Source organism: Chrysochloris asiatica, unplaced genomic scaffold, assembly GCF_000296735.1.
Source record: "Chrysochloris asiatica unplaced genomic scaffold, ChrAsi1.0 scaffold00181, whole genome shotgun sequence".
Lineage (NCBI taxonomy): Eukaryota > Metazoa > Chordata > Mammalia > Afrosoricida > Chrysochloridae > Chrysochloris > Chrysochloris asiatica.
Window position 1 is genome coordinate 4,487,368 of NW_006408699.1, and position 27,805 is coordinate 4,515,172.

The 27,805-nt window shown below is 38.0% G+C and overlaps 1 protein-coding gene across 2 annotated transcripts in view; it reads right to left on the reverse strand.

Moving 5' to 3' along the window:
- PKP4 (plakophilin 4) overlaps nt 1–15,831 on the reverse strand; it is a 191,020-nt gene extending 175,189 nt beyond the window's left edge. For both annotated transcript variants that reach the window (XM_006872034.1, XM_006872033.1), the window contains exon 1: nt 15,700–15,831. In XM_006872034.1, coding sequence (XP_006872096.1) covers nt 15,700–15,831 — 132 coding nt within the window. The remainder of the gene's footprint in view (nt 1–15,699) is intronic.
- Between the last annotated feature and the right edge of the window lie 11,974 nt (nt 15,832–27,805).

Consider the following 27,805-nt stretch of genomic DNA (forward strand, 5'->3'; position numbering starts at 1 on the left):
TACATGGAAACTGAATAACACCCTGCTGAAAAGTGACTGGGCAGTAGAAGAAATTAAACAGGAATTCGCAAAGTTTCTAGAAATAAGTGAAAACGAAAACACAACATACCAAAACCTATGGGACACGGCGAAAGTGGTGCTGAGAGGACAATTTATTCCAATAAATGCACACATCCAAAAAGAACCAAAAAATTTTTTAACACATTAACACAGCATCTACAACAATTAGAAACAGACCAACAGAGGGAACCCACAGCCACCCAAAGAAAAGAAATAATAAAGATTAGAGCAGAAATAAATGAGATAGAAAACAGAAAAACTATATAAACAATCAACAGGACAAGAAGCTGGTTCTTTGCAAGAATTAACAAAAAAATGGACAGATTTTCAGTAATTAACCACCAAGTTGTGATGATGACTACCTACAATCCACTGGGCATAGAGCACTTAGCACAATGCCTGGCACACAATAAACACTGCATACATTTTAGCTATTAGTCTCCTACCACCTTTTATTTCTATTACACAGAGATCATTGATTCAAATATTTTACTGACAAGGACAAACTCATTTTTAAATTTCTCATTTGTTTCCTATAACAGTACAAGTATTAACATTAATATCAGTAGTAGTCATAATACTGCTAAGGAGTTCTGGTAGCATAGTGGTTACAAGTCAGGCTGCTAACCTCCCTCAAGGTCAGCAGTTTGCAACTACCAGCTGTCCTGCAGGAGAAAGATGAGACTTTCTGCTCCTGTAAAGATTTACAGCCTTGGAAACACTATACAAAGGGTCACTATGAGTCAGAACTGACTCCACAGCACACAACCACCACTGTCACTGTGGTTGACAGTGATGTTGGTAGCAGTAGAAAGAGAAAAAGCAGTACTCTAAAACAAAGCATAACAAAAACAGCAGACCCAGTAAAAGCATGTATCCTAATGACAAGCAGAGCTGGCCCAGATAATCCACTGACTGTTCTTTTCAATCCTCTTCTATTAGCCTTATAATGAAGTAGATTTTGAGATAATCCAAATTTAAATTACATGATTGATGTATAAGTACATCTGGTCACTTAAATGCTGATAAAAGCCAAGTTGGATTCATAGGTTTTTAAAGGTAAATCAGAAAAAATTTTTAAAAGGACAAGAGAGTTTTTGGTTGTTGTTTAATTTTATTTTTTAAATTATTCAATCAGATAAGTAAGATATTTTCAAATCAAGAAAATACCTTTCCCGAATTCCGTACTACAGATTAAATGAGCTAGTTATAATAGCAGTTTGTTCAGTATCCATAGCTACATAAATATACGTTTCATATCCCTGGTGACAGACCTTCAAATCTTCTAATCAAATCTTAGAATGATGGCAACAGCTGCAATCACTAAGACATATTTTTTCACATAATTTAGTAAGAATTCATTCTTCCATAATACTTTGCTAACAGAAATAAAAGAAAAACAAAGATCCAGCTGTTAAAGAGTTCAAATTATATAAAAAACAATATACACCTTATTAAGGGAATAAACAAAGAAAAAAAATAATAAAAAGGTACAATGGTACAAAGGGGAAGAATCTGGTAAACTCTGCCTTTCAACAATTGTAGCTATAAAGCTAGAAACATAAGAGGTAGCTAAGGTCATAAATTTTAAAAAAAAGAGTTGTCAATTTACTCTAAAACTGGGAGTTAAGATGTCTTTAAAAAAGAAAAAAGAGAGCGAATTTATAGAAATATTTTCAATAGAGAAAGAGTGATGACTTTCATCAATTTTGTGATGGAAAGGTTATTTACAACAGAATAACAGAATGCTAAATATGGAGGAAGTCCTGGTGTGGAGCTGTAGGATAAGCACTGGAAAAAGGTTGGCCTGAACCAGAAAGATAGCAGTTCAAACTCACCAGTCACTCGGAAACCCTATAGAGGATCGATCGCTGTGGGTCAGAATTGACTCAACGGCACTTAACAACAAAAACAACAACAACCAAACCAAAACCAAATCTGTTGCCATCTGTTATCAATTGGTATAGTACATTGCAGTTTTTTAATTGCTATGATGTAATCAGAATTCTTTGTGACTCACAGTGACCCTAAAGGTTACCAATCATTTTGGAAGCAGACTGCCACATCTTTTTCCAGTAGGACAGCTGGTGGGTTCAAACTGTTCACTTTTCAGTTAGTAGGTGAATGCCCAATCATTGCACCATCATGCTCTCTATGGAGGATATTGTTGTTGTTGTTGTTAAGTGCCGTCGAGTCGGTTCCGACCCATAGCGACCCTGTACTGGTGATTTCTTTAGGAAACTTATTCAAAGTTGCTACAGGATAAGCACTGGGTTGCTAACTACAAGGTTGGCAGTTTAAACCAACCAGCTGCTCCTGGGAAACCCTACACAGGGTCACTATGAGTGAGAACCTACTCAACAGCACCTAACAACAAAAACAACAACATTTCCATTTTTGAAATGTAATTATAAAGAATGCTTTTGTTAGGTAACACTGAGCTGGTTCCAACTCATAGTGATCCTATGCACAGAACAAAACACTATTTGGTCCTGCACCAATTTTACAATGGCTTCAGGTTACTGCTGCTGCCACTGTGCCAATCCCAACAATTATAAAAAATATAACTCTAATTACTGGTACATTCCCTCAAATTTCAAAATATGTGTTACCTGCTTGCAAACTGTTACATTCAGCCCCCATATTAATAAAGTTTGCGTGCATAAAGATGTTGCATTCCGACATGCAGTCATTTTTTTAAGTATGTGAAAACAACTCTGCATTTTAGTATATTTTCTTAGAATGACAAATGAAATAGTCAAAACCTAAATTACAATGGTAAAGTATAAGCTCATCTGATCACTTTGGAAAAAATATACTCATAAATAAAATAAAAGTAGAAGAATTAAGGGGTCAATTCAATCAGCAAAAAATTAAAAATGACAATGTAGAAATTATGAACTCTTCAACATGAACATGGACACCACTGGATAGACTGTGGTTTCTACAATTATGTAATAACTTTAGAATTCTATCTGAGGGGAATGTATATTTCTAAAATATTTTCCTCCACAGAAGTAATCCTAAAAGGGCAAATGGGCACAGGGAATTCAATGCTGGTGAAAGAGCCTGTCATCCACTTAATCTTAGGAACTCAGCAGCCACTCATTTCAACCTAAATAGCACACAGTTTGCATGTACAGGGAAAAAGCTATTCCATATCGTCAAAACTGCACTCTGCACTGGAATTGGGAGTTTGATGCTATTCAGGAAATTGTCGTTTTAAACAGGCATAGTCAGATTTGGCTTTAAGTGTTAATGAAGGAATAATACTTTACTACTTTTTAATGTTAAAGAAAGACAACATTAATTCAAAGGTAAAAATAAATGTTAAAAAATGCTTAAGGCAACATATTTACATAAATCTGTTTTAATACGATTCATACCTATAGCCCACTCAAGCACAAAAAGAGAAAAAAGTATACAATATTCTTGGATCTTGTCATCTGAACTAAATACAGAATATTCACAATTATTCTTCAAGAAAGCATCCAACATTGTTTGTGCCTCTGCATTCTTTTGACAGTAGAAACCATGTGAACCAAAATCATTTCTGTAGGTCTCCCTTTTCCTGAACAGGGTTTATTTGTCATAGTATGTTGTCCACAAGTATTTTTAATGTATCCAAAGCAAACTTAAGCTATGTGCAGGCGTACAGTGAGCATGTTCACATTCTTGGTTCATTAACCCAGCTAATATGTTAGGGCACTACAGTGGACTCCCATCTCTGCATAGGAGGGGCTTCAAACGTTTGTGGGAAAATAGAATTAAAAGATAATGGAGTATCTCCATGAACTTTTGAAGCACTCTCATATAGTGAACAGCCAATCAAAGACTATTCAAATCCCTAGAATTAAAAGGCTGCTCTTCAAAGTCATCTGCGATATCAATTCACCAAAAGGATAACCCCAAATGAATAAACTAAAGCAAATACACAGTTGCTAAAAGGTGAAGCTGAACATCAGAAAATAAGGGTAGAGGTAAAAAGGTACATGCTTGCGGCTAGCTAACTCGTGAGTCTAATTGTTTATGCTGCTGAGGGTAATGCTGCACACTAAAGACTGAATAAATCTGCTACCATACGCTGTCATATTCTTTAACCACAGAGATACATGGGGTAAGGAAGGCCCTGGTTGGTTGTCATCCACTGGGTCAGACGGCTGTATCATTAATATATTAAGAAAAAAACATGAAATTTTGACTATGATGCACACAACTTAAGAGAATGGATCTTCTGAAGCCAAAGATCAGGGTTCAGAATTCTTGAACGCAGACCAAATAGTGTCACAAAAACTCTACCACCTGATTTCATTTTTAACCTCATCTCTATGAAACTAGAGAGGTCAAAATGTACAGTAAGCTAATTCCATAGAAATCACTATGAAAAGATTGACTCTTACCTGTGTTTGATGATGCAGTTGAAGGTATGGAAGACATATACATTATACAACAACAATAAAACTGCCATGATTGTTTAGTTATCAACAGGAAAAATTACTAAGTAACTAATGAAGTTACTAACTGAAAAACTGCGATGGTTTAGGCATTGCACTTACGGTACAACTTTTGTAGCTCAGCCAGGAACTATCATTGTTTATAGCTGAAATAGAGATTCTGTCTTTTCAAAGTCCACAGTGTGCAGCTGAGGTGTGTCGGAGAAAATTTATTGTAAATAAACTTATGGACCAAATAAAAGGAAGTTGCAAAGGCAGGTACATAACTGTGGAGCTGTTTCAGTTTCAGAGGAATAAAGTAAATAATTACACTGGAATTTGGTCAGTTCTAGGCATCCTGCCATACAGGAAAAGGGTGTGTAATCACTAAAGTGAACATGTCCATGTAAAAATGAAGTAATACAACAGGCCACAGTTGGATTTCAAAATTTCCTTATTTTACCTTTAAAAATACAGAATCTCTAATGACTCTTATTTAACTCTTTAATATTTATGTATTGCAGAAATTAAAATAGACACACTGAAAGAGAGATTTTCAATTTTCATAAAAATCCAGAAATAATTATCATGAAAATGAGGTATTTTCTTTTAAGGTCTTACAAAAGAGGGCAACTGCAGTTTTCATTAATCAAAGAAAACAAAAATATTATCCACACAATACTTACACTGGAACTTGACCAGAGTGAATTATTCATAAAATCAATGTGCTGTATTACCTCTATTATTTGCTTGGATTTCCATATTTCTGTACACTCTATACAAGTACAAGAAGAAGCACCTAATGAAGACTACCAAAGACTATATAGCCTCTAGTTTAGATTACCCCACAACATAAAGAAAATAAACATTCTCACAATACCCTAATAAGCAACAACATTGTAAATGAAGAGAAGACTGAAGTTTACAAGGATTTCATTCTACTTGAATCCACAGTCAAGGCCCACAGAAGCAGCAATCAGGAAAACAAATGGCATATTTCATTGGGAAAGTCTGTAGAAATAGACCTCTTTAAAGGGTTAAAAAGCAAAGATGTCACTTTGGAGATTAAGGTGTTACGATTAATACAAGCCATGGTATTTTGAATTGTCTCATACACAAGCAAAAGCTGGACAATAACTAAGAAAACCAAATAATTGGTATATTTGAATTATGTTGGTGAAAAATGCTAAATATAATATGGACTCTCATGAGAACAAAGAAATCTGCCTTGTAAGAAATACAGCCAGAATGCACCTCAGAAGTGAGAATTTTACATGTCATCTGTAGAGAGCAGTCCCTGGAGAAAGACATCAAAGTTGGTAAAGTAGCTTGTCAGGGAAAATGAGAGCTTTGACACAAAGGCTGCACCAATGGGCTCCAACATATTAATGACTGTATGATACACAACCAGGCTGTTTCATTCTGTTTTACACAGGGTCTCTAAGAGCTGGGATCTACTCAACTGCACATAACAATAACAACATTCTTTGCTTACCATATCATGCTGTTTGGATTGGTCTCAACCTTAAATCTGGGTATCAAGTTTCTTAAATCATAAGCCAAAACTAAGACAGTGTGTGTGGTTTGTGAGAAAACAATAGGATGGGTTGAATGCCTGGGGACTGGCTTAGTTCAAATAGAATCTCAATTATTCAAGCAATTTTGTGACAAAAGTTAACAGTCTAACAAATATTATAGCTGTAATTTTACAGACCACAGATCAACTTTCAGCCTATATATAGCTAATGAGTTCTTAACACTTGTTAACTCTAGCTATGATTGATCATATGGCCTTCTTTCAAAGGATGGTTTTTACAACAGAAAATTCTGATTACATCATAGCAATTAAAAAAACTACAATGTACTATACCAATTGATAATACCCTGTATACCTGATTTTGTACACTGGGCCTTTGAATCAGGATTTCCTTGTGCCTGTGAAAAAAGAACTCTGATCCACTGGCCAAGCTGCAAGGGGGTGAGGGTGGAAGCATGACTCTGGATGGGCAGACATGGCTGTATCAAATTCCAAAATTCCTTTGTATCCACAGAGTAATCAATTACTACAGTCGAAGGTTATCACAGGAGAAAGCAGGGCCTTTTGATGGTGTGACAGTTGGTCATATTTTTCTATCTACTTGTTGCTGTTGTTGTTAAGTGATGTTGAATTGATTCTGACTCAGCGACCCTGTATAGGGTTTCTGAGGAGCACATGCTGAATTTGAACTGATGATTTTGTGGTTCATAGTCCAGTGTTCACGATACAGCACCACACCAGGAATCATTAGTATGTAAGATATTAAGATAGACACTACACCAATGTCAAACTTCCTAAATATTTGAAAACAATTAGGATACAAAAAAAAATTCCTCATTTCCAAAGTTTGTGTTCATTTTGGACTCATGGATTCTTACTAAGGAGACGAGCTGAACAGCAGAACCTGCCAAGTGATGATACTGATCACAGCTAACTGGAGGCTGAAATCCAACTGACACTTCCTGTAATTCCAGATTCAAGTCCAAGGATCACACGACTTCATTACTCTTATGGGTTGACATTCTATCTCTCTTAAAGCATGATTCTGAACGAAAACATGTTTCTTTGCCAGTTAGCAACATCACCAAGTATACATGATGCTGGTAAGATATTTTCTTTTGCATCACCAAGAAAATCATGTACTTTATTGTCTAAACTTAATTTTCAGCAAATTGGAAATATGGGAGATGAAAGTTATTGTGGCTATGTCATTACCTAACCACCAATATGAAATCAAATTGACTCCAAGCAGCAATCAAATTTACTTCTTGGAACAATATGAATAGAGCTCAATTTACATTTTCTTAAGGATAAGAATGTTTAGTTTAGTAACCAGCTTGTAGGTACTATTTGTGGGGCTCTCTTGCTTAGTCATGTTGCTGTGAATGTGGCTACAGGTGCCATTGTTCTCACAAAAGAGCAAGGTAGTGACAGAGTAACCAGATAGCATTATTCACTGTCTCCCAACCTTGAGTAAGCATATAGAGCACGTTGATATATTCAAGACGCTAGAGAGGGAGAAGCATCCTGTAATACATGCACAAAACAATGTCTAAAACATGGCACTGTCTTTGGTAGCTGACTACATGATCCAGAGAAGCACATAAAAGTTGTAGCAGTGGGTTGTGTGAAGGTTACACCCATAGCCAACATGCTACAAGGAGGGGCTCGCATTTAATGGTGGCAAGGTAGACCTCCCTGGAGGTCCTTTTGGAATGTGAAAGTGTTTCCATCCCCAACACCGCCACCTTAAGCCTGCTGTGAATTGCTATACAAGGGTCCTGAAGGGGAGTCTGCTTCCATAATTGGGACTCTTTCTGCCTCCCTGTGTACCCCATAGCTCCGGGTTCTGAAACCAACTGGATAAACCTCCCTGGGACCAATTAAAGTGAGTCTGTCCCCACTTTCAGTCGGTGCTGAAGACTACCAACTGAGGCTGCTATGTTAGGAAACAGGAGTCTTGATTGGAGGGTTCACTCATAGCCAACAATCTCCATAGGGGGCTCTAACTGCAACAAGGAAAACCTCCATGGGGATCTGACCAGAGTGCAACAGCCCCCCAGCTTCAACCTGGTTAACTTTTGGTTGCCAGGATATTGCATACTGCTACAATAGGCCCCAGCAGTGGAGTCTGCTCCCATAGTTGGCACTCTTTGTACCTGCCTCCCTGTGCACCCCAAATTTCAAGCCTCTAAAACCAACAGGGCAGACCTCCCTGGGTTTCAGTTCAGGTCTATCTGTTCCCCTTACAGTCAGGGCTGAGGACTGCTGCTGGGAGCTGCAGGGTTAGGAAGTAGGCATCTTGAGTGGAGGCTACACCCACAGCCAACAAACTATGAGGGATCTAGTGGTAACTAGGGAAATCTCCCTGAGGGTCTGCTCAGAACTCCCCACTATCGCTGGCATACTAATACAAATTCACACTGAAGGTTTCCTACAGAGTTGTCAAGAGGTGGGTGACCTCCAGTGGACACTGCTCCCACCCACTACCACAGGGCAACTGAGGCTCTGAAACTAACAAGACAGCTTTCCTGGAGATCCTTCTGGGGCCACAGATCATCCGCCTGAAACGGAGGAATGTCTGCCTGTGCTTTCCCTGAATGCCAGCTCACATACAAGCAGCTCCCACAGAGAAAGAAAGGAAACTTTGAGTGAAAATGGAGAACAACAGCTAATCTTGAAGGGACTCACCAGATGTGAGTTTTCCAGGTAAGAATGTGACTGAGGAAACTGAAAAGTGAAGGGAATAACAGCCAGAGAGGGAAAGAGGCTATGCCTCCTGGTGGACAGATTGATTAAGACACAATATTTCACCTGAATGGAGATGGCCACTGGTGGACAACTAACTACATTGTGTTCTATGGTATGGTTGGGAGAGACTGAAAGCATAAAACGAGATCTAGAACTTTCAAATCCCAGTTAAACCACTGATGGAGAAGGAGTTATCACAGACAGGAAAAGGAAATGGTAAGCAGAGGCCAAAGGCTCTGCCTACCTAACAGTTATTGCAGAAAGCAGTGCAGGCAAAAGAACCAAATACTGGGGAAAACTGAGAAAGTTTACACCCTTAAAACTCCAATCTCCCAACAACAACACACACAAAAAAGAGAAACAATGGCCCATCCAAATGAATATGACAAAGGGAGTGAAAGCTTATCTAGGAGTGACCAAATAATGGAAGGAAATACAAGAATACATTACAACAACAAAAATACAATTAGGGAAATAAGGGGAAACTTATAGACAATGAGCTAAAAGAAATAAGAAAACAATATGAGAACAAAAAGAAGAACTAAAAAAGAGAAACTGCAACTGAAAAGGGCAGTAACTGAAATGAGAAATACAAGACGAGGACTTACCAACAGATTCAATCAATCAGGCAGAAGAAAGAATCCGTGGATTGTTGTTGTTGTTATGTGCCGTGGAGTCAGTTCTGACTCAGCGACCCTGTACAGGGTTTCCGAGGCTGTAAATCTTTACAGGAGCAGAAAGCCTCATCTTTCTCCCGCGGAACAGCTGGTAGTTTCGAACTGCTGACTCTGAGGTTCACAACCTGATTCGTAACCACCACACTACCAGAGCTCCTTATATACGATGGTTAAAATTACAGACATTTATGAGAAAGAAGCAAGATAAACCCAAAGAGATCCATACCAAGACACATCATACTTTGGTTCTGAAAAACTGAAGTTAAAGCGAGAACTCTGCAAGCAGGGAAAGAAAAAAACAATCATATACAAAGGATCCCCTAAAAGATTAAATGTTGATTTATTTTCTCAGAAACAATGAAGGCCAGAAGATAATGGAATGAAAAACACAAACAAAAACAAACCTGTAAATCAAGAATGTTGTTGTTGTAAATGCTGTCGAGTCAGTTCTGACTCATAGCGACCTTGCATGGGGTTTTTCGAGGAACGGCTAGTGGGTTTGAACTGCCAACCTTCTTGTTCGCTGTCCAGTGCTGATCCTATAGCGTCACACCAGGTCAATCAAGAATAGAATGGGACAACACCCAGTGAGACTATCCGTCAAGAACGACGGAAATACAGCATTCTCAAACAGAAGCTGAGAGCATTCGTATCTTCCATACTTGCCTTCAAAATATACTAATAGGAGTTCTGTAGATGGAAAAGACACTAAAAATAATTAAAATATATACATAAAAAGCAAGATCCCCAATAAAAGGGGATGTATGGGCAAGTATAAATGTTAGAAAGAAGGCATGATGCTTGGTCATTCTAAATATTTTGTTTGCCCTTTATGGTTTTTAACAAACACATAAAGGGCAGGAGTACTGAGGTGGTGCTGTAGGATCAGCACTGGAATGCAAGGTAGGTTGAATTGCAAGAGTGGTGGTTCAAACTTAGCAGCCACTCCTCAGGGTCAAAGAGTCAGAACCGACTCGATGGCATTTAACAACAGCAACATAGAGTTTCTGAGTAGCTGGCGGGTTTGAAAAGTCAACCTTCAGTTAGCAGTCCAGTGTTTAATTGCTTATCCTACAGTGCCACACCAGGACTACCCTGTTGTTGTTATTGTTAAGTGTTGATGAGTTGGTTCTGACTCACAGTGACCCTGCATAGGGTTTCCTAGGAGTGGCTCGTGGGTTTGAACCAGTGCTTATCCTACAGTGCCAGGAGAGGACTCCAGGCCTACCTTAAAATGTTATAAATACAAGTTGTGAATATTCATGGTAGTTACTAGAATAAAAGAGTCACTGTAGTGGATTAGCACTAAAGGAAGCCAGAAAAGAGAGATGTGACTTACAGGTGGGCCAAACATGATTTCATGAAGTAGGAAGCATTGAAACAAAGGAAGGCTCTTTTTTTCTTCCTGGCCAAGAGAAAAATTTCCCATACTTATACAGGTATGCATCTATGTGGCTAACATCAAATGAGAAAGATTATCAAGTTATGAAGGAGAGAAAGCAAGAGTCCAGTGTTATGCCAAGGAACACTGGAGGATGTGAACGAAAGCAGTCTAGTGGAGGGAGATTTCACTGTTCATATGCCACCCTAAATACAGGAGTCTTGATGTAGCGCTGTAGGATAACGCGCTGGACTTGGACTGCAAGGTCAGTGGTTCAAACTCAACAGCTGCTCTTTGAAAACCCTATAAGGAGACACTAAGAATCAGAACAGACTCAACTGCACTTAACAACAAAAACAAATACAGTATCAGATATTTGACTAGTGATTTTTTTTTTACAAGATTGCTACTGTTTGCTTCCTATTCCTTTTCTCATTTGTTTCTGTGAAGTGCTATCAAGTCAGTTCTGACGCAAAGCGATCCTATATGGATTCTCCAAAGAGCGACTGGTGGGTTTGAACCTGTGAATTTGTGGTTAGTAGCCCTGTACTTATCCTACAGCGCCATACCAGGACCCCGTTGTTGTTAACTGCCGTCGAGTCGGTTCCGACCCATAGCGACCCTAAACAGGGTTTCCGAGGCTGTAAATCTTTACGGGAGCAGGACCCCCTACTTAACATGAATTGCTCAACCCTGCTACTTTATCAATATGTGTGAAGCATTTCAATGGCTCTTAAGTACTTTTCTCAAGGAAAATCTGTAATCTGAAATCTCTTATTAAAATGGATTTAGAAGAGTTTTAAAACTTCAAGGTTGGTGGTTCAAACTCACCACTTGTTCCTTGGAATCCCTAACCAAGGTCGCTCTGAGTCAGAACTGACTTGACAACACTAACAATAAGGTCTCATACAGCATGTGCAAATAAATTTTATTAACAAGCTGATTCAGGGCAACCTAAAATATGTCTCATATGGAGTCCTGCTGTGATGCCACAGGATAAGCACTAGACTACGAACACAAGGCCAACAGTTACTAAAAGTTGGACCCAACTAGATGGCATTAACAGTAGCTCATATGGAGTGCTGGTGGTGCTATAGAATAAGGATTGGACAAGGTGGTTTGAGCTCACCATAGGAGAAATATGAGACTTTTTGCTTCAATGAAGATTCACTGCCTCAGAAACCCTGTACAAAGTCACTATACATCCAAACTGATGTATAGTGGGTACCTAACAATAACATCTCATATGCATGAAATGGCTCAAATTTGTGAAACCACTGTAGCAGAAATGTGAATGCTTAATACCATGCACAAGTAAATGCTACCATGGCATGTTGTTGTTATTGTTAAGTGCCATCAAATTGGCCCTGACTGGTAACAACTCTGTACAGAGTTTCCAAGGAGTAGCTGGTGTGTTTGAACAGCCAACCTTGTGGTTAACAGTAGAGCACTTCCCCAACAGTGCCACATCAGGTGTCATCAAGTCAGGTCTGACTTAAAGCAAACCTATGTACAACAAAACAGAACACTGCCTCATCCTCCATCACCCTCACAATCGTTGCTGTGTGTGACCAAACTGTTGTAGATGCTGTGCCAGTCTATCTCCCTGAGGGTCTTCCCGTTTTCCTGTTTCGTTTTGTTTTTACAGACCCTCTACTTTATCAAATATGATGTCCTTCTCCAGGGACGGGTCCCTTCTGATACCCAAGTATGTGAGATAAACTTCTGTCATCCTCATTTGTAAGAAACGTTCGGGCTGTACTTCTTCAAACACCATAATTCAAAACCACTGATTTTTCATTGTCTTCCTTCACTGTCCAGCTTTCACATGTTTTTTGAGGTAATTGAAAATGCCATCACTTAGGTCAGGCACACCTTAATTCTTCAAAGTGTCACCATTGTTTTATAACATTTTAAAGAGAATTATTGCAGACGATTTTATCAAGATTTCTTGACTGCTACTTTCATGGCTGTTGATTGTGAATCCAAGTAAAATTAAATCCTTTCAACTTCACTCATTTCTCCATTTAATGTTTATCAGCAGGGACTTCCAGTACTCTTTACTTTTAGAGCAAGCAAGGTTGTGTCATTAGCATATTACAGGTTGTTAATGAGCCTTTCTCCAAAACTGATGCTGCATTCTTTTTCATATAGTCCAGCTTCTCATTTTATTTACTCAGCATACAGAATGAGTAAGTATGGTGAAAGGATACAACCTTGATGCACACCTTTCCTGATTTTAAATCACAAGCTATCCCTGTTACGTTCCAATGATTGTCTGTTAGTCTATATGCAGGTACTGCATGAGCACAATTAACAATGAAGTGTCCTGAATTTCCCATTCTACACAATGCTATCTATAGCTTGCTATGATCCATATACTCAAATGCTTTTCCAAAGTCAAACATAAGTAAACATCTTTCTGGCATTGTCTGCTTTTGGACAAGATTCTTCTGACATCGGGAATGGTATTTCTCATTCCACATCCTTTTCTAATTATGCCATGAATTTCTGACCTAGTTTACTGTTGCCAACGATTTTTTAATGATCTTCACCAAAATTCTAATTGCCTGTGACATATTAATGGCACTATTTCTATTAGATCACAGAATAACCAATACTATATATTCAATAAGTTTTGTCTTCTGATATCAATGTCCAAATCCTCCTAAAAAGAATCTTTTATTCATATACAGATGATAATAACAATAATATTAGCTGTTATATAATACACTGGACTGCAAAGTTGTTAGAACTGCAAGGTTGGAGATCCAAGCTCACGAGCCGCTCCTCGGAAACCCTATATAGGGTCTCTACAGGTTCAAACAGAACAACGGGACTTAACAACAACAATGAGCTCTTAAGAGTCCTTGTGCACCGCAGTAGGGTAAGCACCACAAAATCGGTTTGAACTGGAAAGTTGAGGGTTTAAACTCATCAGCTGCTCCTCAAAACCTTATACAGGGTCACTGAGTCAGAAATGACTCAATAGCATTAACAACAAATGACGACATTACGTGGGGTCAGGCACGGCTTCAAGCATCTTACATATATGACTTTAATATATATAATAACTTCTATTATTCTCATTATTTCACAGATGAAAAAACTGCAGCATAGTGAGGTTCCCAAGTTAGTACAGAATGGAGCCAGGAGACAAACCCAAGACACCTATTGAGTCAAAGTAAGACGGTCTCTTCCCTCTGCACCCTAAGGGAACCATCATTCCAGAAACACAGCTCCAACCAAGGAAGTTCTGCTCCTTCAAATCAGTGGAGCTGATACCACCGCCATATGGCTAGAAACAGTACAGGGCTCTGAGGCATTTCAATGTTGTGGTGGTTCTTTTTTAATAATAACATATATAAAGATTGCACTTTTTACATAAAACATGGCCAAGGAATTCTAGTGCTAAATTCTTAATAATGTCTGTATTTTTTTCAAATTACAAAGCACAAATAAAAAGCTCTTGTTGCCTTGTTTACTGCATGAAGGTAGTTCTAACTTTAAGCCAGTTTTGGCCATTTTGATAAATTCACCTTCATTTTCATCAAACTCAGCTAACGCTAGAGCTCCTAACAAATCAGAGCCTTCCCATCTTATGGCTCCTTGGGTGAACTCTTGACAACTCTGAAGTATTACAAGAAAAGTAGTCCTTTCTTTTCCCCTCAAGGAGACAGAACCTTAAGAGAGTCGATAGCTCAGTGGAAAATAAAAGCAATGCTGACTGCAATTTTCTTCTGTCTCCTCATATTTGTAGTTTTGTAAAATGTTTAAAAATGCCAAATTTCCATGAGAAATGGAAAATATTTTGACATCTTGCTACTGGGATGAGTTATGAAATCATCTTTCTTGAAAACACATTCTAATGTCAGACATATGTCATAGTTCTGGAGCAATCTTTCATACCACATATGTAGCTTAAGTCACAGCAAATAGTAAAATAATGTAGTAACTTAAATATTCCTTCATGCTTTGTCATCATTAATCATCTGAACTGCTTATACTGAATTTTAAAAGAACATGTCAAAAAATATATAACCTGCACATTATTTATAACTCTTGAGGAAAGAAATAGATTTGTTACTTTAACTATAAACTTAAGAAAAAAGTTTAATGTTAATATTAGATTATTTGCATCAGAATCACCCTCAGTGAGGGTTTTTGTCTTTTTTTAAGAAGGCAAAGAAAGGAAAACTACCACAGGAGCTTTAAACTTGTATTTGCTCATTAAATTTTGAAATCTTATTAAGTTCTAGAACTCCAATTTCTGGATCCAATTCAGAAATCTCCTTGGGTTTGAAAGAGAAACAATATTAGTAACTTACAAATATCAACATAAATATGATGTTGAAGCAAACTGGCACAGTTTGACAAGTTTTAGAATACTAGCTCACAAAATGAATATACTTTGATACAGACAAACACAACAGATATAGCCTTTGTCAAAAAATCACACAGACAATCCTAGATAGTGCCTGATGTTAAAATGTTCCAAATATCTAAGGATCTGACAGGCATCAAGTTGCCAAGGATCTGACATGAAAAAGTCAGCATTCTGAGATACGCTTTACAAGCTTGGCGCGCATGCACACACTCTGCGATGTGTGAGAGACAGAGACACCGATCACCATCGATATTGTCCTTACTTGCAGACGCACAAGTATCCTGCATGTTCCGGAAATGCACCTGGAGCGGCTCTACATGCCAGTCATCCCAATGTACTCAGGGATGTAAATACCTTATAATTAGAAAACGTGAAGGCGTCAAGGATGTTACACAAATTTAAAACACATCCAAAGATTAATTTTAAAAGGCATTGATGAAATCATTCATTAGAATTCCAAAAAGAGGCTGTACCTGCTCCTTCACAGAAGCTAAAATAGTGGTGGCTGTGGTCTCGGGTTCCATGCCTGGGCCAGGGGAGGTAGCTTCTTGGCAAGTCTGCGGTTGCCCCTCCTCCACCAAAGAGGCCTGTTCAGGAGCTGGCATTCCTCCTGCAATCAAGCAGGCAAATGGTTAACATTTTCTCATAGGTTTCTATGCAAGAACAGGACAAGAGGCTGAGGGATTGCTGATGGTTCTGATAGTAGAATTAACATCTGTTTCTATGTATGGACCTATTACATAGATACCTGATTTCTGAAAGACAAAGTCTAGGGCAAAAGAATGGATAGTACTATTAACTACTAAAAATAACATTAAAAATACTACAAAAATAATAATGACAACTAGTTAGGAAGTATTTCAACAACATAACAGAGAATAATAAGAAAAGAAGTTGAAGAGGGGGAGTCAATAAAAAATATACTGAAGACAGTAAGTTTTTAGAAGCTTGGTTAATTTGCTACTTTTTTACACCAGGGGCAAATATCTAAATAAAATTGTTTATCTTATCAACTAAGTGAAAATAAATAATAGTCAGTTTTAAAAAGTATATATGCAAAAAGCCACCTAGAGATGTTAATTATGGAAGGAGAATGCTTTATTTATCACATGGCAGGCTTATGAAACAGAAAAAAGTTTAAAAATCAAAGATGCCTTGAAAATAGTGAATAAAAATTTTGCTACACTTAAAAGAAACACAGTGCATTAACAACTATTAGCAAGAGTAACCTTGACAAAGCAATATAGCTTGTTTGGTTTCTTTAGAGAAAAATAAATTATCTACATATGACAATAGCTCTAGAGATGATGAAGAACACAGAGTTACTTTCACAGGCCCACCTGGTTTGGGAGAGAACAGGTTTCTGACCAGAGATGGAGTGTCTTTGCTAACATAATACACACTATGCAATTGACAGGAGGCATAATGGCTTGATTGGAACTTTACACAAATTTGAAAAACTTTGGGAAAAGATGTCCATACAAAATATTATAAATACTTTAATAACCTGCTTATGTATCAGTTTCTCCTACTATATTCTAAACAATTTACCATGCATGAGACTAGGCCAGTCCCTGACATGTAAGAAGGTTTCAAAAATTCATGGAAAAAATAGAATTAAAAATATTAAAATGTTCCACAGTTTTTTGAAATCCCTTTGTATAGTTGTTGTTGTTGTTATGTGCCGTGGAGTTGGTTCCCACTCATAGCTACCCTGTAAATAGGGCTTCTAAGGCTGTAAACCTTTAGGGGAGCAGAAAGCCTCATCTTTCTCCCGTGGAACAGCTGGTAGTTTCGAACTGCTGACCTTGAGGCTCACAGCCCGATTCATAACCACTATGCTAACAGAGCTCCTTTTGTATAGTAAAGGTGCTTAATTAATGATAGCTAAATAAATGAATATACTATCTCAGTCCAGACATGAAGCAAATTCCATCATGTTCTATGATGGTCTGTGTATGTAGTGTCAGACAGACACCGGAGGTCGTAAGTACTATGCTACACACGCTTTAAGATGTGCTCCTAAAAACTACTCTATGGTGCTTTAATTTCTTATCAATTAGCTTCCATAGCTTCCATATTTTGATCTGGGAATATACTTTTCTGTTCTCTCAAGTTTCAACATCTATCTGGTACTTATTCCAAAAAGTCATAATCAGTTAAGTAAAAGGGAATGAGCATACCACAAGAGATTCCATCTTATTCCTTACTCTCCTGTTTTTTTTCATGTTAACAGAGATGGGCTTAGGTCCCAGGTTTCTGTGGGGCTCATGAGTATATACATGTTCACAGGGGATACAGTGCCCTTGTGCCTGTCCATAGTACATGAATTCTCTATCTCCCATTTTCATAAGGTAGGCCCGGGAGGACCCTTATCTGCAAGCTACAAGTCCACACAGTAGGAGGAGCGTGGAGGAAGTGGGTCCAATATCAAAACTGAAGCACCCTTGGATAAGTTAAGACTGCTCTAAGCTCTACTTTCCTCACTTATTAAAAATGGGCTTATTAATTTGTTACTCAAACACAATGAAATTTTATGGCAATCCTATCTTAGTATGATTCATTCTAGTTACTGACATGTAAATACTTAAACTATCATCAAATGAAAGGCAAGAGATAAGGTCAATGAAGAAAAAAGTGCCACACATATAGATCCTAGATTAGCATTTGAGGCAAAGACATGAAAGGATGCTACGCCATTGAAAAATTATGCACCTTAAAATAAGCAGATGGTTGCAAAGAACAAAAATGTTACCATGCAACAGTGAAACAAATAATGCCAAGAACTAAAAATTTTAAATGTCAAGAGCATAATATCATGAAAAAACCAATGTGTGGAAAGAAGAAAACGAGAAGCAAAAATTCAGTGAACAAAAAGAAATTGAGAAAAAGATACATAGAAATGTCACTGGGGAAATAATTATTCGTTAATTCTTTGCTACATAAATAGGAGGAGCCTTAATGTGTATAGAAAGATGTAGAATTGCATTATTCTAATTACACTGCATTATTGTAAATGAATGCAACTTAATTTCAAATTATTTATTTTGATGACCATGACTGCCTAGGATCAATGAAATCAGACAAGCATTTTCTCAGTACCACTCTGCCCACACCTTACCAGCATACAGACGCTGACCATTAGTGGTTTATTACCTACCTGAGACAGCCAAACATGAATTAGATCAAAGCAAAGTGGAATCCATCACTGTCAAGTCAATTTCAACTCACAGTGACCTATAGAACAGAGTAGAACTACTCCATAGGATTTCCAGTGCCATAAATAAATCCTTACAAAAGCAAACTGCTGCACCTTTCTCCTGCTTAGTAGCTGGGAGTAGCTGACTGGTTCAAATCTCTGAACTTTTAAATTAGCATCCTAATGCTTAACAACTGTGTCACCATGGCTCTTTAACCTAAGTACAGGAAGATGTAAGGGATGGAAAATGCTAAAGACATTAATTAAGAAAAGGTTGTAAAGAGCTTATACATTTGTAAACTAAATTACTAAGACGCTAAGAAACTTAGCAAGAGAGAGCTTCATGGGCAGAAATGATTGGTCTTTGAATCCTCAAAGATTAGGACACATCACAGGTGATCACTAAAACTCATGAAATGATGACCACAGTTTCCATCATCTACAGGATAATCATTCACTTCCCCACCTCTCATCTCTGGAATAGTTAAAACTACCATGACCAACATGGAGCAAGCCTGGGAGGGATGTCAGGGAGTCCTGGCGTGGCACCATAGGAAAAGCACTAGACCACAAGGTCCATTTGAACTTCAAGGTTGACGGTTCAAACTCACCAGCCACTCCTCAGAAACCCTATACAGGGTTGCTATGAGTTAGACCCGACAGGAGGGCACTTAACAACAACAAACCATAACCATCATGGAGCATGGGAGGGATATCATAAGACTGACAAGTTATAAAGCTATTATATTTTCTTAGTCATTTTCCTACACTTCTCATTAACTAATTATTATAAGAGTGATAGTGTTCCTTCTTCCCATTAGCAAGGAAACAAAGCAATGAGTAGCTATAGTGAAGAAAAGGAGAACTTGAACTTTGTGCTTCTGTTAAGTGACCTCAAATTGCCTGATTTGGGTAAGCACATGTTGGAGACCTAACAAAATTTACAGAAAGGTCACTAACCATTTTGTGGAGTTTTCTGGAGAAGTGCAGAGAATGGAAGAGGTGCCAGAAGACTGGAAGCAGGAAAATGCCAAGACTTGTGTCTGAAAAGAAGGTAGACTCTTCCTACTTCAAGCCAGAGCGCTGGAGACATGGATTGAAGTGAGATTCTTAAAGGATTTTATCCAAGATATGATTTGTGAAAACCAAAAAGGGACACAAATAAGATACTTTAAGCTGTTGTAATATCCATCTTAGACAGAGTAACCGTGGAAATATAGTGTGTCTAGACTCTAGTGAGGAATGTATGATGTAATCGGCATAAACATGGGGCTAGAACAAGGATAACTGCTGATTACAGCAACCTGTAATTGATGAATGAAATTCAAAAACCTATAGAGAAGTTTCTGGTGTGGCACTGTAGGATACGCACTGGATTGCTAACTACAGGGTTGGTAGTTCAAACCCACCAGCCACTGTTTGGATACTCTACACAGGGTAGCTATGAGTCGGAACCAACTCAATGGTACATGACAACAACATAGAAGTTTCTAATGGAATGCCATAGAGCTCTGACCCTGACTCAATCCTAACCAAAAACTTCAGCTATAACGAAAAAAATAATATACATGGCATGCCCAAATTCTTGAACATTCTATTTATCAAGTGATTAAAATAAAAACATAAGAATGCTGCTCAAATTCAGAATACTGAATTTATCAAGTGATAAAAAAACAAACAAAACTTGAAACACAGTACAAGGCTATAGCAATGAACTGCCTTTAATGAGATGGAAACAACAGGTATGATATGAATGTAGCACCCTTTGTTTAGGTTATCCCAGCAACATGTTAAGAGGAAAATCTGGGCACTTTGGATTCAAAAGTGAAATCAGTGATTCATGAGTGAGACAAGGCTGCTCAAAAGCTATGGTTTATGATTTAATGTTCTGTTGATACAAGTATTTAAAGTGATGAGATGAGGGGACAAAAGTTAAGGGCACAACAACTCTTCAGGCTAATTGGACCATATCCCCTTCAAGACAGCCCATTCATAGGAATGGATACAGTGGGAATATGCAGTGATTCAGTCACTATTTCCGCCACACAGACAAGAAAGAAATGAATGGTACCACTCCTGCTCTTCATTAGCTCGGTGCTTAGGAGGAGACACAGTTAGAGTCTGCTCTGAAGACTGAGCAGCCTATTAGACAACCAAGTATCTAAAAGCCTCTGAAAGTAGACCAGGCACAATCATGGTTAGACTTTTTTAGGATAATATCCCAATCACCAGAACAAAAGCCAATAGTTATGTAACAAGATTTTATAATCCAGGGGTGGTACTGTACGAAAAAGTCTTGTGGGATTGCTAATCTCAAGGTCAGCTGTTCAAACTCACCAGCCACTCCTCGGAAACACAGTACAGGGTCACTCTGAGTTAGAAGTGACTCCATGGTACTTAACACCACCACCATTACTATTTTTATACTTTGAATCAAGTTTAGCTAATAGCTATATTTATTTTGAGTCAAAACTAATGGTTGGTGTTGCAGGGCAAGCCCAGGAAAGTCTTTCCAGTTGATGCTGTCAGATATTCAAAATTTCAAGAACTGATCTCCTCCAAAGGGGGAAACATTTCCCATTATCATTGTTGTTAAGTGCCATAAAGTCAGTTCCAAATCATGCAACCACCTATAGGATTTCCAAGGTTAGCAATCCAGTGCTTATCCTAAGGTGTCATACCAGAATTCTGAATAAATGTCTCTAATAGAGTAGAAAATGTCCTTAAAACTCTTGAGGAATTTCAAACACATACCGAATACGTTATCTCAACTGTGTGATCATACATACCTTCACTGTTGTTGTTAAGTGCTGTTGAGTCAGTTCCAACTCACAACAACCCTGTGTAGGGTTTCCAGGGAGCAGCTAGTGAGTTTGAACAGGCAACAGGTTCAATGCTTATCCTGTAGTGCTAAACCAGAACTCCATACCATCAGAGCCTGGATGCTTGATCACACAGTAGGGATGATGTATTGGGTGTGTTTGAAACAGGAAACTGCAAGACTATCGTAATTTTGACTTTAAGAAAAAAAGTCTGCAATCTGAGTTGATATGAATATTTCTCAAGAGTTTTCAGGATGTTTTCTACTGTATCTCATGGTCTGTAAAATAGCAACTTAATGCCAGGAATCTCTGCTTTTCCTGAGTGAATGGTGGATATTAGAAATCCTATCACTGAACTTGTTTCTCCAGTTGTTTTGGCTGTACAAAACACAGTGATGTATTTGTGGCCAAATCACACAAGTGGTGGCATAGATGTCTGTTTTCACTTTATTTCTGCTCTTTACTTACTAAATTTGTTCTTTGCCTGGGTCTCGATTTTTATTATACAGCTGGACTGCATTCTTGTGAGCCTTCTACAATGCTTTTTGAAGGAAGGCTGTTTATTAATAATTGTGTATTTTCACTATAATCTTTATTGATGGCAAAGAAGCCTTTATGAGAAACTGTTAATATAAATTTTGTGTGTGTACCTTATTGTTAAACGTCGCTGAGTCAGTTCCAACCCATGGTGAGCCTGTATAGGGCTTCTGAGGAGCAACTAGTGAGTTTGAACTTCCAACTTTGCAGTTCAAACCGACTTTGCACTTTAGCCCACGGTGTCACACCAGGAGTTGACTTAATGCACATAATGCAGTCTGTGAAACAGGACATTATGTGATTTGGATGTTGTAGAAACTCCACATCACAATCTGGTGCTGCTTCTCTTTAAGCATCTTGAACAAGCTTCATGTCTTAGCATGGATCCGTCAACATGCTGAGAGGGATTCACTGTTGTCTTTGGTTCTTGCTTCACTTCCCTAGCAATTTCTCCAGATCTAAGTCCTTCTTGCATTTTTATTTTGGTTAGGTTTGTAGCTTCCAGTGAACTGATGATTTAACAGTTGGGAGAATGTTTTTTCTTTGATTTTAAAGGCTGTTGTTATTATTAGGTGCCACCGAGTTGATTCCAACCCACAGAGACCCTGTATAGGGTTTCCAAGGAGCAGCTGGTGAGCCTGAACCACTGAATTTGCAGTTCAAACGGCTTTGCAGTCCGATGCATTAGCCCATAGCACCACAACGGTTATGTGCAACTTGCCTAAATCACAAGAAATAGTATTCACTGATTTTCTACCTTTATACTGTTTAATAATATTTTTTTTTTCCTCTTCCAAATCAGTACTCCTCCTTTGCTTCTTGCTGCTGTTATCACTGGTTTTGCTTCATATGGGAGACATAACGTACTTCGTTGTAATATTTTTGAGAGAAAACTAAACAGAAAATGCTACAGCACTCAAGAGCTGTGCTACACATAAGATTGGATGCTGCAGCTTATGGGTTAAAAACACTTTTAAAGTAGCCATAAGAAAGTACACTATATAAAAGCTAGTTAAACAAAGATGTTTATTATGACTATCAAGCATATATATATATATATATATATATAATATTATATGTTTGGCAGTGCAATCATTTTGCATAGAAGAGAAAGAAGAGATGAGTACTCAATGAGGGAAGTTGCTAGGTTCACTACATCCTGTTTTCCAATTGTGATTTCTGAACTCCATCATAACTTTATGGGACAAAAGATGTATATTACGGAGTGGGCATTGCCAAACAGATATTATGTGGTGCATGACTGCAATTCTTTTTCACCAAGTAGTTATTGTTACATACAATCAAGTGTGTTCTGACTTAGAGTGACCCAGTGTAGAGTCTCCAAGGAATGGCTAGAGGGTTTAAACCACTAACACTGCAGTTCAAACTGACCTTGCCATCAAGTTTTTTTCCTAGGACAAAAAGGTTGGCAGTTTAAACCCACAAGTCATTCCTTGGAAACCCTGCACAGGGTTTTGATTTAGGAATTTACTTTTATAGAAATCAAAAGATGTAAGAGAACTTGGTATAAAAATAGGGGAAAGGTGTTATTAGACCTAATAAGAGAAACAAGATGGACAACAATGAGGCACTCACACTCATTAGTAATTAGAAAAATGCAAATTAGTACTACAATGTAATAGCAATACACAACTGTTAAGAATGGCAAAGCCTTTATTAATATCAAATTGTGGTAAAGACTTAGAACCATGGTAACTGCTAATGATGCTCATATAAATGGAACCACCGCTTTGGATCCCAGTTTGGTACCACCTAGGAGAGTTGTCGACCCCCACGCCCCACACCCAGGCAATTCTATTCCTGGTTATATAGAGACACTCTTACATATGAGCACCTGGGGAGACATCCAAGTATACTCATAGCAGCACTCTTTGTAAAAGCTATACACTGCCAACAATAACCAAGCGACCATTAACCATAGGATGAATAAATATATACTTCAGCATATTCATGCAATGCATTTCACTCTAGCCATAAAATAAATGAACTACAGTTTACAACTGTAATGTTGAATAAAATAAATGAATCATGCCACAAACAAAAACAGAATTCTATTCATGTAAAATTTTTGAATAAGCACAATGAAACTACTAGGAATATATGCGTAAGTAGCAATGAAATGATCACCAACACAAAGTCTGAAGAGTAGTTACCTGGGGGGGACTAAGATCATAAGAGGGTTACATAGAGAGCTTCTGGGATACTGGCCTGACATGGGCAAGTAGCTACAGATTCATATTACATTTTAATATTCACTCAAACTGTATATATATTTTATAAACTTTACTAGTTACCTAGTTTTTCTTCTCAAAGAGAAAAGATTCATAACATGGAATAAACTTATATCTTATTGTTGTTATTGTTAAGTGCTGTCAAGTCGGTTCTGACTCCTAGTGACCCTGTGTAGGGTTTCCAAGGAGCAACTGATGGGTTTGACCTGCTGGCCCTGTGGTTTGCAGTTCAGTGCTGATCCTACAATACCACACCAGGAGGCCTTAGTCAAGTGCTTTATTTTCAGAAATTATTATTGACTAGTGTATGGGATTGAAGTCATGGTATTTTGTAACTGTAGGCACCTTTTTATTGTAGCTAATTCCTTTTAAGCATCTGTAAGTTACAAAATCATATTTACTGCAGTTATAAAATGAAAAGTAGTAATGGATGATCTTTCCTATTTAATCTACTAAACACTACTGTGTTCTTTTAATTAACTGATAAACAGTATAAATTATTTATATATGATTGCTAATAAGAATAGTAGGTTAAGTTTTTCAGTTTTAATTTTTAAGTATCCTAGAAATAGAAGTGTTACCAAAATCTGCAACTGTTTACGAGGCTTAGAGGGAGCTAAGCCTAACTTCTACTAACTTCTAATCTACTAATCTACTAACTTTTTCTAATCAGGAAATTCATCTAAAAATTTATGATTTCTTGACAAGGAATATTAGCTATGATATATAAATAACTTACAATATTTATCAGTTAATAAATAAAACACAATAGTATTTTATAGCTTAGATAGCAAAGATCATCCATTTTAAAGAAAATTAAACTTCTTTTGGTATGAAAACTGTACTAGATAAAATTTTATGACTTATATATAGATGCTTAAAAGGAATTCACTATAATAAAAATGGACCCACAGTTGCAAAATACCATGATCTCAACCCCATATACTACTTAATAATAATTTCTGAAAAGAAAACACATGCTAATATATAACATTAGGGTCAAGCCCACTCACTCTCCTAGTTACAGAGCACTGATATGTAAAGCCTGCATAAACATTAATAAAAACCAGACATTCTATCTTAACATGGACCATATTTTTATAGTTTCAACTTTTCCAGCAAATAACTTGTTTCTTATGAAGAACATAGAAGGGAAAGAGGTAATCTCTTATTAAAAGTACTAGTTTCATTTTTCTTGTTATTTTTAGAGTTCAGGGTTCCTTGAATGCATCTACATGTTATGAAAGAGAGAAAAAAATGGAATAATGATGAATCCATAGTACTACCTGGACGGTCAAAGGTTGTAGTCACATAACTCACTGCCACCAAACCGATTCTGACTCACAGAGACCCTATGGGACCGAGGACACCTGACCTACAGAGTTTCTGAGGCTGTAAATCTTTACCAAAGAAGGCTCATTTTTCTCCTTAAGTGGTTGTGGTTGGTGTGTTTAAACCACCAATATGAAACCTACTGGATGTGTTATAGAGATCATCAATACATGAAAAATATAATATAAACTTGGGTGGTGGTGAATTCCTGACTCAAGGTTCTTAGGCCTGGATCCAAAATCAGGATGATCAAGGAGAAAGGGACAGCCACAACAGCTGGGTGTCAGACCCTGTCCTGGGCCTGCCCAAGGAGTTGCCACAGGCAAAGGAAGAACAAATTAGAAAGACAAAGCAGAGCCTCAGCCAGCTACTGATATTCCCAAAGGGACCAAATTCCCCAATGGAAGAAAGTAAATGGAATAGGTAGAAAATTCTTAAACTGAAAACTGTAAGAAACATCCAGAGATCTTTAAAGAGATAATAGGCACAGGACCAAATTCTTAATCAATGAGATGATTAACAGAATAAAGACTTTTAAAGAGTATTTTAGAAAAGCAATCTAAATAATTCTCTTTGAAACATAGACACACACAAAGAGACAGGTTGTAGAGAGATAAAAGATAGTTTGAACACTAAGACTATGGTCAGGAATGACATTTATTCACTCAGAGTTGAAAAAGGCGATAAAGAGGCAAAAGACACATAAAAGACCATGTGAAATTTCCAGAACTGAAATGGAATCACTTAAAATGGTTCAGTGAACTACATCTAGATCTGGGTGTGGTGCTGTAGGATACGCACTGGACAGCTATCTGAAAAGCTGTTGTTTCAAACCCACCAGTCACTCCTGTGAAACCCTATGCAGGGTCGCCACCTGAGTCAGAACCAACTCATCAGCACTTAACAACAGAATCAACCAAGGAGCACTGGGGGTGCAGTGGATTAAGTGTGGGGTTGCTGCTCCACCAGTCACTCTACGGGGAAAGGGGAGGCTGGGTGCTCTCCTAAAGATGTACACTCTTGGCAACCCTAAAAAGCAGTTCTACTCTGACCTACATGGTCACTGAGTCAGAATCAACTGGACAGCTGTGAGTTTCCTTTGGGTTTTAGATCCACCAACAGAAATTTCTAGGTTTCAAGGATAAAGGTAAAGATTGTAAATATTTTTGTGGAGAAAATACAAACTTCCAACCAAATAATGAGAATTGGTTTGGCATCAGACCTCACACATCAACAGTGGTGGCTAAAGCAATAACGAGCTCTCAATTTCTGAACAAAAATGGTTATTCAAATATGAAAGCAAAACAAAGTCATTTTAGAACATGCAAGGATTCTACGAGTTTATCAACTAAAGAATCTGTCTTAAACAATCTATAAGGAAGTATTTGCAACAGATAGTATGGAGGGAGATTTAAGACATAAATAATGCTAAGTAAAAAGATGGAAGCAACCTAAATGTCTATCAACAGGGGATTAAACTATGGTTCACACATACAATGGAATACTGCTATTGTTAAGTGCAATCAGTTGGTTCGGAATCACAGTGACCCTGAATAGGGGCTCTCCAAGGCTATAGAGCTTTTGTAGGCACAGAAAACCTCATCTTTCCCCCGTGGTACAAATGGTGGGCTAGAACAGCTAATTTGTGGTTCGCAATTCAGTGCCTTCCTACAAGCCATCGTGTTCCCCAAACACTACATAATATTGAAGATTAACAATGAATCCATAAAACAAAATGGATGAACCTAGAGGCCATTTTGCTGAGTAAAGTAAATCAATAACAGGACAAATGTTGTATGAAACCACTAATATAATAAGTCAAGAAAGGATTTACGCACAGAAGAAGCATTCTCTTATAGTTACTAGGAATGGGAAGGGGAAATCACTAGCTAGAGAGTGATGGTGGTGAATATGTGTCATGGAGTCAGTTCTGACTCACAGAGACCCTCTAGAGGGTTTTTACAGGAAAACAAATCTTTACAGGAACAGAAAGCTCTATCTTTCTTCCATGGAGCAGTTGGCAGATTCGAACTGCTGACCTTGCAGTTAGCAGCCCAACTTCTAATCCACTATGCCACCAGAGCTCTGGAACTAGAGAGCTGTTGTTGTTAAGTGCCACTGAGTCGGTCCCAACCCATGGCAACCCTGGATGATGGGTTTGAATTGCTAACCTTGTGGTTCAAACTGACCTTATGGTCCCGCGCATTATTCAGCAGAGGCGGTGGTGTGGTGTGCCATGGAGTCAGTTCCCACTCATAGCGACTCTGCATAGGGTTTCTGAGGCTGTAAAACTTTGATGCTGTTGTTAGGTGCCACTGAATCAGTACCGACTCAAAGTGGCCCTATGCACAACAAAACGAAACGCTGATCCTGGGCCAACCTCACTATTGCTGCCATGCTTAAGCCCACTGATGCTGCCATTGTGCCAATCCATCTC